Raw genomic sequence first — 13,909 nt, forward strand, 5'->3', positions numbered from 1 at the left:
GTTTTTGAGTGAATACAGACTAGCGCTGCCTGCTGGTGTGGAGGGGAATTACCTCTCACGCATGTGCAGAACGTACGCGCTAGTCGGCCGTCGGGTGTCGTCTTTGCGGTGTGTTCAAAGAGCCGACACAGGCGACGCAGGCGACGCGAGCCGACACAGCAGTCGACCGAGAGCGGGGGACGTCGGGTTGGTGTGTCCTCGGCTTTACACCTAAGCTACATAACGTACGCGGTAGGCCTATTTTGAACCACTGCATTTGCAGAAATATTTTCTCCTAATATTGTTTTTAAATGTGCCAAATAAAAATAAATAAACAAAATTAATATTTTTGTAATTCTTTCTCGATATCAGTTTAACAGAAAACATGGGAGCTGCAATCAGCAATGTCACATCTTGTTTCATCTTCTGTCGCATTTTTTCTCTGGATTTTTGGTTGTGATCCTGTAAAATATGAGGATTTGCTGCTCTGGATTCTTTTCATTTTTTAATTCATTTGACTGACTGTATCTTTTATTTTGGCGGGCCGGAAGTCGGACTTTTGGAATGCAAGAAGATCCGGTTGGTTTTCAAAATAAAACTGCTTCCTGTGGGCGCGACTCGCTCCCGGTATCAAAATCACACACAAGCAGAATGAACACGGACTGTGTGTGTTTTGGTTGTTATTTCTTGTTAATAATTACGATGTAATGGTGAAAATACTTTGGGTGAGGGTAAAGGTTGTCCCCACCGAGGATCAAAATAATTCAGCAGAGGGTACGACGTGTAAACCAGAGGGGGAAATCCCCACCATCCCCATCGGCAAATCACACCCTGTGTATATGAAGGTTAAACCCGGCCTGTAACGAGCCGGGCCGGGCTCCAGCCGGCCCCATGACCCCGTGACCCCGTGACCCCGGGCACGGCTACGCCGGCACGGAGAACGGATGAGAAATCTTGGTGTTATTTTCGATCAGGATTTGTCGTTTAAACCATATGTCAATCAGGTTTGTAAAATAGCCTTTTTCCATCTCCGTAATATTGCAAAGATTAGGAAAATCCTCTCACAGAGTGATGCAGAAAAACTAGTTCATGCGTTTGTATCTTCTAGACTAGATTACTGTAATGTGTTGTTAGCAGGATGTCCAAGTAAATTGCTGAATAGGCTCCAGCTGATCCAAAATGCAGCAGCACGAGTACTGACAGGAATTAGCAGGAGAGACCACGTCTCTCCAGTGTTAGCGTCGCTCCATTGGTTACCCGTAAAATTCAGAATCCAATTTAAAATTTTATTACTTGCGTATAAAGCCCAAAACGGCTTAGCTCCGCATTATTTGCAAGACCTGATAGTGCCTTATGTTCCTGTCAGAGCTCTCCGTTCTCAGAGTGCAGGTTTACTCGTAGTTCCTAGAGTATCTAAATGTAGATTTGGAGGGCGGGCGTTCTGCTATCAGGCACCATTACTTTGGAACCAACTTCCAATCTGGGTTAAGGAGGCTGACTCCACCTCCACCTTTAAAACTAAACTTAAAACTTTTCTGTTTAGTAAAGCCTATAGTTAGTGTTTAGTAAACCTCTAGCTGGTGTTGGTAAATCTCTAGGTAGTGTAAACTTTAGTGTGTCAGAGTCGCTCCTGTAGTTTCTTGTGCTGGCCCCCCCTTCTCCTCCCTTTTCTCTCTTTTGTCCATGTTGCAGCATCCTTTGCCGGACACCGGAACCTGCAGGTGGTCGTGGGTGGCTTGTAGCTTGCATTACGGAGCACAAGTCTTTCCCTGACCCTGCACCCCAACCTGGGACTTGCTGATTGGGCCGGAGCTTCGGGAGCTGTGTGCTGGCCTGCGGTCCCCACCCCTGGTCATCCCGTTGCTGCCCCCCCCTTCTCCTCCCTTTTCTCTCTTTTGTCCTGCAGGTGGCCGTGGGTGGCTTGTAGCTTGCATTACGGAGCACAAGTCTTTTCCTGACCCTGCACCCCAACCTGGGACTTGCTGATTGGGCCGGAGCTTCGGGAGCTGTGTGCTGGCCTGCGGTCCCCACCCCCGGTCATCCCGTTGCTGCTTCCACCTGCCTGCTGTGCTGTTGCCGTCCCTGACCCACCAGTCTGGCCCTCGGCAGGAGGGTCCCCCCTGATGAGCCTGGTCCTGCTCAAGGTTTCTTCCCTCCTAAAGGGGAGTTTTTCCTTGCCACTGTTTGGCTTAAGGTTTTTCTCCCACTAGGGGAGTTTTTTACCTGCCATTGTTTATGTAATATCTGCTCGGGGGTCATGTTCTGGGTATGGGTCTCTGTAAAGCGTCTAGAGACAACTCTGTTGTATTAGACGCTATATAAATAAAATTGAATTGAATTGAATTGAATGACTGGACGAGCCAGCAGCTCGTGTTCGGTGCAGACGAGAGTTTAAGTGCAGTCATTTGCTTGGGTGTTTTCAGAGGAAGGTGTGAACCTCTCCGAACATTTAACGTGTCTTTTCCAATAAATAAAGGTTCCACAAACACGTTCCCAGGTTATTGCAACTCGAGCGTGCCAAGGGGAGAAATGTGGGAAAAGGTGGAGTCTGCCTGGACACGGCCGTGCTCCGATGTGAGAGTTTACAGTAAGAAATGAACCCGGCCCGTTGGATAAAAGTCAAAGCAACAACACGTTTTTGTTGGTTTTGTTTGTAATCAGCTCGAAGAAAGTTACACTTCCAAAACCTCTTGCAAAACACGCTTCACGTTGTTCCACTTATTCCCACTTGTTGAAGTCATGCATGATAATTCAGCAGGTCAGGGCAACACGGTGGGTTTGTGATAAGCACCGTTGACGTAAACCAGTCACACGGGCCGCTCGGCCGACAGTCCAACACTTTACTGCCTGCAATTTGCTTAAAAGCATTCAATAATGCCTTAATAATGCCTCGTATATATATTTGCTCTTTATCTTGAACTCTCCATCTTTGACTTGTTCGTCTCTAAGTATAACTGCGCTGTGTGCTTTTAATTGCCCGCAGGGGACGAATAAAGTTTTTGTTTTATTGAATTAAAAAGGTTTCTGGTTTGGATTCTGGCTGTGGCGTTTCTATGCGGAGTGAACATTTCATCTCTGAGCTGGCACTGGTTTTTTAGAGGCTCTCTGGTTTCCTACCACACAAAATAAATATTAAAAAACATAAAGATTCTCAACTGGCCCGAGGATTGAAGGTGTATGTGGTCCTGCGAGAGCTCCGGTAGATCCCCGTCACCGCGTTATAGCGGGTAAAGATAACGGATGGACGGATTAAACAGGTTTGGACCAGTCTGGTGGTCGCCCAAACGTCATTTTCAGCAAAGTCACTCAGATAATGTTTTACTAGGAGCTAAAATCTTCCAGAAAAATGGCCTCATTAGGCAGAAAATCGGTGGTCTGCGACCAGGAGGTCTAACAACTGAAACTAAGGTGCAGAGATTTCCCTGCTCTGATTGCAGTCTCCAGCCTTTTCATTGGGCATATGTACCCAATCATTCATTTCTCCTAGTCCTTCATTCATTCATTTAAGAGATTAAATAAGATTCATAATATTTTACCGTATGTCTCACTGACAGGAATTAGCAGGAGAGACCACGTCTCTCCAGTGTTAGCGTCGCTCCATTGGCTACCTGTAAAATTCAGAATCCAACTTAAAATTGTATTACTTGCGTATAAAGCCCAAAACGGCTTAGCTCTGCAGTATTTACAAGACCTGGTAGTGCCTTATGTTCCTGGCAGAGCTCTCCGTTCTCAGAGTGCAGGTTTACTCGTAGTTCCTAGAGTATCTAAATGTAGATTTGGAGGGCGGGCGTTCTGCTATCAAGCACCATTACTATGGAACCAACTTCCAATCTGGGTTAAGGAGGCTGACACCACCTCCACCTTTAAAACTAAACTTAAAACCTTTCTGTTTAGTAAAGCCTATAGTTAGTGTTTAGTAAACCTTTAGCTGGTGTTATTAAATCTCTAGTTAGTGTAAACTCTAGTGCCTTAGAGTCGCTCCTGTAGTTTCTTGTGCTGGCCCCCCCTTCTCCTCCCTTTTTTCTCTTTTGTCCATGTTGCAGCATCCTCTGCCGGTGGAGAAGAGCATCCCTGAATGCACAACACCGGATCCTGCAGCGTGGGAGTGAGGGGGGCAGGGTAACGGCCCGGTCAGGCGGGGGAGAGGTTTGTCCATCAAGACTCCTCTCGCTGGCCCTGCCCCTTTTCAACCCTTCCCCGACCCTGCACCCCAACCTGGGACTTGCTGATTGGGCCGGAGCTTCGGGAGCTGCATGCTGGCCTGCGGTCCCCACCCCTGGTCATCCCGTTGCTGCTTCCACCTGCCTGCTGTGCTGCTAACGTCCCCGACCCCCTCCAGTCTGGTCCTCGGCAGGAGGGTCCCCCCTTATGAGCCTGGTCCTGGTCCAGGTTTCTTCCTCCTAAAGGGGAGTTTTTCTTGCCACTGTTTGGCTTAAGGTTTTTCTCCCACTAGGGGAGTTTTTACCTGCCATTGTTTATGTAATAACTGCTCGGGGGTTTATGTTCATGTTTATGTTTATGTTTATGTTTATGTTCATGTTCTGGGTCTCTGGAAAGCGTCTAGAGACATCTGTTGTATTAGACTCTATATAAATAAAATTGAATTGAATTGAATTGAATTGTATGTTGAGTATTTTGAGTGTGATTATCCCGGGTCTCATTCAGACGGTGACGAAATGACGAGTAAAGCTCGATGGGCCTGCGTGTAAACCTCTCAACACCGGGAACCGCAGAAAAAACTAAAATCAGTCAAAATCCCAGCGACTGCCTATTGTGCAACACGTACTGTATAGTGTAATAGAGTACGTGCAACACACCGTAACGCTATAAAACATATCTGGCTGGGTTAGGCAATAAAAGCACGGTCAAGATTACAAATCTTTGTGCTTGCACAATAAAATACACACGTTGTGCTATTTTATTTCATTTTAAAAGGTTTGCTGACACTTTCCCCGTTGCCACGGCGACACTTCTGGCAACCACGGTGTCTCTACGGCGACTCAGCACCAGCATGTAAGAAGTTTGAAGTAATAATCGCTACCTGTTGGAGGAACAAGTTTATAAATCCCTCAAATCCGGAACGTAGGTTAAAAAAAAAGAGACTTAAAATGGACCCAAACAGATGGAAATGTGCGGCGGTGAAGTCGCTCCATGTTCCTGGCCCCTCCGAAACTGGACAGAAAGCTAGAAATATTTTTGTACACACGCAACAGATGGATCTGGCTTCCCCTGAAGTCATCTGCAAAATCTATTTGATCAGGTCTGTGTTGAAGAGAGCACAAAGGAAATATGGTTTAGGAAAATACAACCTCATCTAATCCAGCTCCTCCAGCTCCACGCATCACACGCACGGCCAAGAATGAAACACGACACAGAGCCTGTTGCAGGCTGACCTTGACAGTAAACAGATAAACGTGGCCTGGCGTCGCCCCAGACTCGGCCCACCACTTATCCCGGGATTTTCTTGCACCAACAAACAAAATCCCAGCCAGAGTTGGCTTTCACAACAAACTCCTCTGGTTGCCAAAGTAAGTGCATTGATGTATCGAGAGCCGAAAACCTCAAAATCTGTCCTGTAATGTCCATTATGTCCGCTTCCAAGCACTTCTTTTAACTTTACTCTCATGCAACCGATCAAATATCAGAAAAATTGTCAAATAATAACCCCTGGAAGACTGTATGAAGAAAGGAACCCATTTCTCTATTTCACATTATATACGTCTAAATCATCGCCCATTATTCCCATCATATCCGTTTTCCCTTTTTGCCTCGTCTCTAATGATTCAATAGCTGAGGCAAATCTGGCGTTGGCAATTCCAGCGACGGGTCTGCTTTTCCTCTGAGTGGATGTGGTGCAATAAAGATGACTAACCACGTCTTCTCTCCCGTCAGATTCCTCTGCGTTCAGGTCGTAATCCCGGCCCGGATCCCTGGGGGGGCGGGGGGGGGCACCTTGACTAAAGGTTTTTAACTGGAGGAGCAAGGGAAGGTAAAAACTAAAGATATCCTGCTTTATCAGAGAAAACAGTGAGTTTAAAATAAAAAAAGGCAGACGTAGAAGGGTTTCCTCTATTGGTTGACAAACGATGACACATTTACAGACGAATCCTCGCTGGGGATCATCGTTCAGTCGCTGGCGAACAGGAAAGGATTTTTTCTAGCCTTAGACGGTAAGTGGAAATGTTGTGTGATACGTCAAAGTGACACAACAGGGTGGTTTAGCGGTTTCTCAAACCTTTCCATAACCCTGTCGTTGTCGGCCAAACCCAAACCAACCAGTAAATCACTTTTCTGGGAAAAGACAGTGAAATAAAAAAGTATTAGATGCAGCATTGTAGGAACCTGTTGTTCAGCTCAGAGCCGGGCGTTAAAGGTATTGTGACATGATAAACAAATCTTTCTTGATTTTTTGTGTTTTGTTGGGTGTCTTGACATCAATTACACCCAAAAAACAACGAACTTTTAACATTCAGTGTATTGTGTGCTTTCTGGGATTTTCCGCATAACTGTGCAAAAACGGCGCATGTGGTTTGGTGGCGGATCGTTACGTATAAACCCGCTAAATCCCCGCCCCCTCCACCCAGCTCCCTGCCTCCTCTCCTCTCCAGCGCACCATAAAGGCTGATTTATGGTTCCGCGTTACACCGACGCAGAGCCTACGGCGTAGGGTTACGCGGCGACGCGCACCGTACGCTGAACCCTACGGCGTAGGCTCTGCATCGATTTAACGCGGAACCATAAATCAGGCTTAACACGGAGCTGTTTAGAGCCTCTTTTGTTCTCGTCACCGGAGGAAAACTGCTAAGAAGACCCGCGGCCACTGACTGGGCTTAAGATAAGGGGACACTGCTGCTTGCATGCCTTTATTTTTATGATTGTTTGCTGTGGTTCGCCCTGCTGCTTTTCCGTGCATGCTTCGCCTGTCGCCCCCGGCTTAACTCTCCGACGCCGCTGTGAGCGTATGGCTTGCGGGGAGCTACGGTCCTCTGGTCACGGACATCATCCCCGGGCTGTAGTCGCCCTGTCTGGGCTGTGTGTGTGGGTGTTTGTGGTTCGGTGTGCGCGCGTGTGTGTGGAGACGGCAGAAGTGTGTAGCAGTTGGTTGGAGGAGGTTGGGAGGAGGAGCGGGGCAATGATTGACAGGAAAGGGGGAAAAGGACGCGTTTTTCACGGCGCAAAAAAACACTGTCATAAAAAGCCAGGAATGGAGTACTAGAGTGAAGTTTTTCTTGTTACACTCTTTTAGACACATTTGAGGGATGTTGGCCAAGACTTTTAATAGTGTTAAAAATTATGTCACAACACCTTTAATGATCCGGGGGGGGCATTAATGGTCCAGGGGGGCCCGGGCGTTAATGATCCGGGGGGGGGGGGGGGGGGGCATTATTGATCCTGTCAAGGTTTGACATTCCCCCCAGCTTTCAGTTTCTGTTTTGTCCCGCCTGTGTCCCATCTGCCCTGATTGTCTGCACCTGTGTCTCGTCGTGTCTCGTTATCCCCTGTATATCTGGTCTTGTCATTCCCCTGTTCCCTGTCGGACCGTACTGTTTGTTCCCCATATTTCCTGCCACGTTTTGCTCCTCAAGTTTTTTGATCCCTTTTTAGTTTGTCTTGATCCTGCCACGCAGCGCCTTGTTTTTGCCTTTTTTGTAAAATAAATCCTGTTTTTTGCCGACTCCTGCCTCCCGTCTCCTGCTCTCCTGCGTTTGGGTCCACACCTTATACCCCCAGACGTGACAGATCCGGGGGGGGGGCGTTAATGATCGGGGGGGGGGCTTACCTGAAACAAGTGCTGTTCTTCCCCCCAGACCGGACACACGGATACTCCACCGTCAGGATCTTGTTGTCCGGACACTCGGTCCTGAAAGGAAGGGTTGACATGACAGACGTGATGGAGGGAGACGGAGATAAAAACACTTATTCACATGATGGAGGTGAAAATAAGTAGACGTTTACCATCAGCCTCAAATTCACAGCATAATAAACCATAATCAAAGCCCACGTGAATTTCACAAGTACTGTATTTTCTGGACTATAAGCCGCTACTTTTTCCATAGGTTTTCAACCATGCAGCTTATACAAAGGTGCAGCTTATACAAAGGTGCGGCTATTCTGTGGATTTTTCTTCCACCACTCGGGGCGCTCTAACCGGAATTAGAATCAAAACTAAAACAAAATAAATGCAAAGAAGAATACGCTACTTCTTTAGCAGATAGAAGTAGAAGCAGATTTCAAACAGATAAATAGATAAATAAATACCGGTTATTTAGGGCCCGAGCACCTTCAGTGCGAAGGCCCTATTGTATCTGTAGGAATCTTTTTTTCTTTTTTCTTTCTTTTTCTTTCTTTCTTTCTTTCTTTCTTTCTTTCTTTCTTTCTTTCTTTCTTTCTTTCTTTCTTTCTTTCTTTCTTTCTTTCTTTCTTTCTTTCTTTCTTTCTTTCTTTTTTCTTCTGACACAAGGAGGGCCTTTTTGCCCCCCTAAACGTGCCCAAAAAGTCACCAAATGCATGCAAGTCAGGCCTGGCGAAAAATGTGATATTTAATGGTTTACATTAATGGGCGTGGCAAAATGGCTCAACAGCGCCCCCTAGAAAACTTTGTGCCTCAAGTCCCACAATACGGTTTGACGTACATGCACGAAAATCGCTACACACCTGTATCATGTCGCAACTTAAAGAAAAGTCTCTTGGCGCCATGGCCGAAACCGAACAGGAAGTCGGCCATTTTGAATTAATTGTGTAATTTTGGCGCAATTTATGCCATTCTTTCGGCAATTAATACGGCCCGAACCGTAACGTGCACCCAGGTGTGTTATACATCAAAATGTGCGTCTTCATCTTGCAACTACGCGCATTACTTTTCTCTTTCAAAAGTGTTACCGTGGCGACGCTAGACGCCAACAAGCGCACCTCCCCTTCATGTGATTGGTCCATATTTAATAGTTCCCCAAAAGTCACCAAATTTGGCATGCAAGCCAGGCCTGGTGATACATTTGATATTTCATGGTTTGCATTAATGGGCGTGGCCTAACGGCTCAACAGCGCCCCCTAGAATACTTTTCTCTGCCATAACTTTTGAAAGGTTTGACATAAAGAGTCCTGGGTGGTGTCATCGGACTCGGTTTTGAGTCCTTGAGCATAATTGGTGAAAATTAGCCCCGCCCCTTCTTCTGATTGGTTGTCCCTTTTTTCTGCTATAACTTTTGAATGGTTTGACATAGGAAGTCGTGGGTGGTGTCTTTTCTGATATGCTTATGGGGGACGGTGGCCGTGAGTGCGAGGGCCCGTTCATCGCTGCTTGCAGCTTTAATTTTCTCTTGGTTCTGTCCCGTTTTAATCAGCAAAGTTGCTGCCGTGTTAAAAGACACTGTTAGGAAAGATCTATTTAGGTACAAACATGTACATCATTTACAGTTCAGAATCCTGTACATGTAGTAAATATCTGATCTAACAACAGAAATATCTGCGGCTAAATATCTTTCTTTTTAAATAATTTTTAAAAATTAGCGGATGCGGCTTATAGTCCAGAAAATACGGTAGATAATCTTCAATTGGAGACTAAATATATTACTTTTTTTTTTTAAATCTTCAGTTGATTTATAGAATAATCAATGTATTGGCAAAAACAGACAATAATAGCCAAACTCTCTTCCTGCACAATCGTAAATCTGACATTTCTGACGTGTTTTCTGCTCCGTCGTTCGAGACCGTTGTGGATTACAGAGTTCAGATTTACCACAAACACGACATAAAACCATTTATGAACCCGAACCAATCAGCACCGTCTAGGAGAACTGTTAACATGACAGTCGTGTGTGTAGTTTCACAGTCTGTGTGTGTAGTTTCACAGCCGTTATCAACACAGTTTCCCCAGAAAGGTCATCCATCACCCTGACTGATTGATGGATGACTGACGGCTTCATCTCCCTGCAGGATCACCAGAGAACATAAATCTGCAGAGGTTCATTATCAGGAGCTTAACTCCGTGTTCAGCGGTCTGCACCTCCCAGGTCTCCATGTGCACATCTCCTCCCGACCTCCCGACCTGCTCTCTCCAGGCACTTTATCAGCATCTGTCATGTTATGTCTAAGCAGCCTTTGGACTCCCATTTCAAGCGTTTCCTTTTTCTTGCGTTTTCCTCGCAGATCAGACGGGATGAGACGCAGCAGCAGCTTCTCTCAGATACCGCGGTTGAATTGGTTTGATATTGGATATTGGATTTCAACACCCATAAAACTTGTGATACATACCACTGATTTTGGTCAAACCACTTGTGATGTGTTCATGGTCATCTAGACTATATATCACAAAACAGTAATTATTAAAAAAATCATATATATATGGGCTGATTTAAAAATCATATATATGGGCTGATCACAAGTGGTTTGAAAACCATTGGTGTTATGTATCGCAAGTTTTATGGGTGTTGAATTCATTAAACCACATTAAATCAGCCCATATATATGATTTTTTAATAATTACTGTTTTGTGATATATAGTGTAGATGACCATGAACACATCACAAGTGGTTTGACCAAAATCAGTGGTATGGGTTCCTCTCATGTTCCTCTCATGTTCCTCTCATGTTCCTCTCAGATTCCTCTCAGGTTCCTCTCATGTTCCTCTCTGATTCCTCTCATGTTCCTCTCAGATTCCTCTCATGTTCCTCTCATGTTCCTCTCATGTTCCTCTCAGATTCCTCTCATGTTCCTCTCAGATTCCTCTCATGTTCCTCTCATGTTCCTCTCATGTTCCTCTCATGTTCCTCTCATGTTCCTCTCAGATTCCTCTCATGTTCCTCTCAGATTCCTCTCATGTTCCTCTCATGTTCCTCTCATGTTCCTCTCATGTTCCTCTCAGATTCCTCTCATGTTCCTCTCAGATTCCTCTCATGTTCCTCTCATGTTCCTCTCAGATTCCTCTCTGACAGCAGAGAGGAACAGAGACCAGTGAAACCTGGATTAAACTCTTTTACCGCTCCTGGCTCCGGGAACTAATCTGACAGTGAAGTGTTTGTTCTGCGTAACTAATTTGGGGAGGGGAAGCAGCCCGGACATTTATAGAGCTCCAGTCTCACAATCATCCATAAATCCACAGTAAACAGCATTTAAAATGGAAAACTTGCAAAAGCAGCGCTTTAGTCCGTTTCTTTTAGGTCTTTAAATTGGGACTTGTTTTTTTTTTTTTTTTTTTAATACTGATGAATGAGTCGCTATAAATGAGAGCGACGCGGTTTGATAAGCATCCAAAATAAGATTAAAACAAACAAACACTTTAAAACCCGTCGGATCCAGCAGTCCTACCTCGAAGTGTCCACTTCCAGCGTCGTCCTGATGGAGCTGGCTCCGGATTCCCACAGGAAAACCACGCACATCGCACCAAACGGGAGGAGAGTCGCACCGTGAAGCTGAGCCATGTCCTCCTGTGCGCCGGGGACGGATCACTGGTTCACTGGTTCACTGGTTCACGTGTTAACTCCTGTTCGCCCGGGGACGGATGACTGGTTAACGCCTTATTAACACGGGCAAAAACCCCACTGTTTTCATCTGTCAGTGACCCGCATGGGTGTCACAATCCCGGCGATCCTCGTCCAGTTCCCCGCAGAGGAGACGCGCATGGAGGAATAACGGAGCTGGAGCTGGAGCTGCGCAGCGTCCGCTGCGCCGTCCCTTTACGCGCGGAGGCAGAGACCCCTTGGAGAGCTGGTGAAGGCTTTACAGCCCGACGTGTTCTCACTAATCCCTCTGGATTTACATTCCTGCCTCTACAGAGAGACTCCTCAGTGGCCGCGAGACTCAAATCTAACAATTTATAGACTCGTAATTGGGGAAACCGTTTGCGTCCTCTAGTTTTTTTCTCCAAACACATTATTTATGTTGACAGACTCATGGGAGCTGAGGGGAGTGTTAGTAAAGGGGGCGGGGGGGCTGTAACAACATATATTTATCATAAAACAGAGTTAATTAAGTTAGAATCTGTAATGTGGAATAAAATAAGGAATAAAGATGAGTAATGGATGTTTAGCGGAACTTGAGAAGTTAAAAAAGAAACTTTTAGATCTCCAGCAGCATTACACTCATTATTGGTGCTTTTTTAAATCATCAAGTGCTAATAGGTCATAATATCTCCTAGATAGATAGATAGATAGATAGATAGATAGATAGATAGATAGATAGATAGATAGATAGATAGATAGATAGATAGATAGATAGATAGATAGATAGATAGATAGATAGATAGATAGATAGATAGATAGATAGATAGATAGATAGATAGATAGATAGATAGATGTCTCCTCTCAGTTATATAGATCAGGGATCAGCAACCCGCGGCTCTTTAGCGCCGCCCTAGTGGCTCCTGGAGTTTTTTAAAATATGTTTGACGTTTTTTTCCTTTTTTCCTTCTTTTTTTCTTCTTTTTTCTTTTTTTCTCTTTTTTTCTCTTTTTTTCCCTTTTTTTCTATTTTTTTCTTTTTTTTTTCTTCCTTTTTCCTTTCCTCTTTAATCTCAACATTTCGACTTTTTTCACGAAATTTTGACTTTTTTATCGACATTTCGATTTTTTTCTCAAGATTGTACTTAAACATTAATCTTGACATTTCGACTTTTTTCTCGACATTTCGACTTTTTTCTCGAAGTGCATAATGAAAAAAAAATCTTCCCCCAGTTGTAACTAATATAGAAACATGCAGCATGTGTTGTCTTCATTCTAAGGCTGATACAAGACTTTTCATTTTTTGCGGCTCCAGATATATTTGTTTTTTGTGTTTTTGGTCCAATATGGCTCTAAAACATTTTGTGTTGCCGACCGCTGTTCTAGATGTTTATTGCACCAGGAGAGACAATAAAGAAGAACTTGTAACTCCTGACGTCAGATTAATCCTAAACTATAGAACAATTCTAATTTGATGAGATGTAAATGTTAGTCTGCAAAAGTCGTCTGCATAACCACGACACAGCAGTTTGTTGCTGCCGCTCACGTAACTTTCCCTTTTGTTTTGATCAAAGTCGGTGAAGAGAGCAACATAGCAAACACTAAAATATGGAACGCCATGGAGACAAAACTCCCGTGGTCAGAAAAACGCCAGCGAACCCGCCGAGCTCCAAAATAATGTGAGAAGACGTGAAACATGCAGCTTTCCCCAGATCCCCAGTGTGTTATGTTGCCGTCTCTCCAGCTCCAAACACTCAGAAATATCAGCATTTCAGCAAAAAGCCTGCGTTCCTTCAGCAGTGGGACCGAGTATTTCAGTGGAGAGAATAAACAAGGTCGACCTTATCCCAAAACACTTCTATATGTTTGCTTTGGAAATATGTTAGGATTGATTTTCAATCTTTGGTTATTTTCAATTCAGGAGACTCGTTACAATCTTAGAGGTGTCTGTAAGTTCACAGTACAAATAGCTAAAAAAGGTATGAAAAGGAGATGTGTCTCCATCGTTGGAGTTAAATTCTGGAATGATGCTAACATAAATTTAAAAACATGTCATTTTTTTGTTGTATTTAAGAAAATGGTTTGTAAAGCTATTTTTGAAGCTTATAAGTGCAATTGACCATCTGTAAATGTTTCTTTGCTTTTCTATTGTTTCTTTGCCCTTAGTTGTTTCTTTGCTTTTCTATTCTCTTTTTGGTTTTCTGGAGGTCGGTAGCCAAAAATAGAAAGTTGGTACTATAGGATAGGCTTTCATAAGCTTTTTGCTTCAGCCTTTTCAGTTATTGTTCAACACATTTTTTTGGTTTTGTATGAAAAGTTAATGCTGTGTACAATGTTTTTTTGGTGTTGTTTTGTGTTGCAATGACTGAATAAACTTCATTCATTCATTCATTCATTTGATCTGAAGTTTAAAACAACACAAAACCAAACAAGCTTCCATGTAGCGTTCACTTTTCCACGTATGATCATTATCCAGCCGTTATTATGTTTTCCTAA

The 13,909-nt window shown here is 44.3% G+C and overlaps 1 protein-coding gene across 1 annotated transcript in view; it reads right to left on the reverse strand.

Annotated features, from left to right (window-relative positions):
• LOC133418368 (collagen and calcium-binding EGF domain-containing protein 1-like) overlaps nt 1–11,791 on the reverse strand; it is a 96,934-nt gene extending 85,143 nt beyond the window's left edge. The window contains exons 1-2 of the mRNA XM_061706981.1: nt 11,284–11,791; nt 7,760–7,840 (exon numbers count right to left, since the gene is read on the reverse strand). Coding sequence (XP_061562965.1) covers nt 7,760–7,840; nt 11,284–11,396 — 194 coding nt within the window. The 5' untranslated portion in view covers nt 11,397–11,791. The remainder of the gene's footprint in view (nt 1–7,759; nt 7,841–11,283) is intronic.
• Nucleotides 11,792–13,909: the final 2,118 nt, after the last annotated feature.

The sequence above is a fragment of the Cololabis saira genome, chromosome 2, assembly GCF_033807715.1.
Source record: "Cololabis saira isolate AMF1-May2022 chromosome 2, fColSai1.1, whole genome shotgun sequence".
Taxonomy (NCBI): Eukaryota; Metazoa; Chordata; class Actinopteri; order Beloniformes; family Belonidae; genus Cololabis; species Cololabis saira.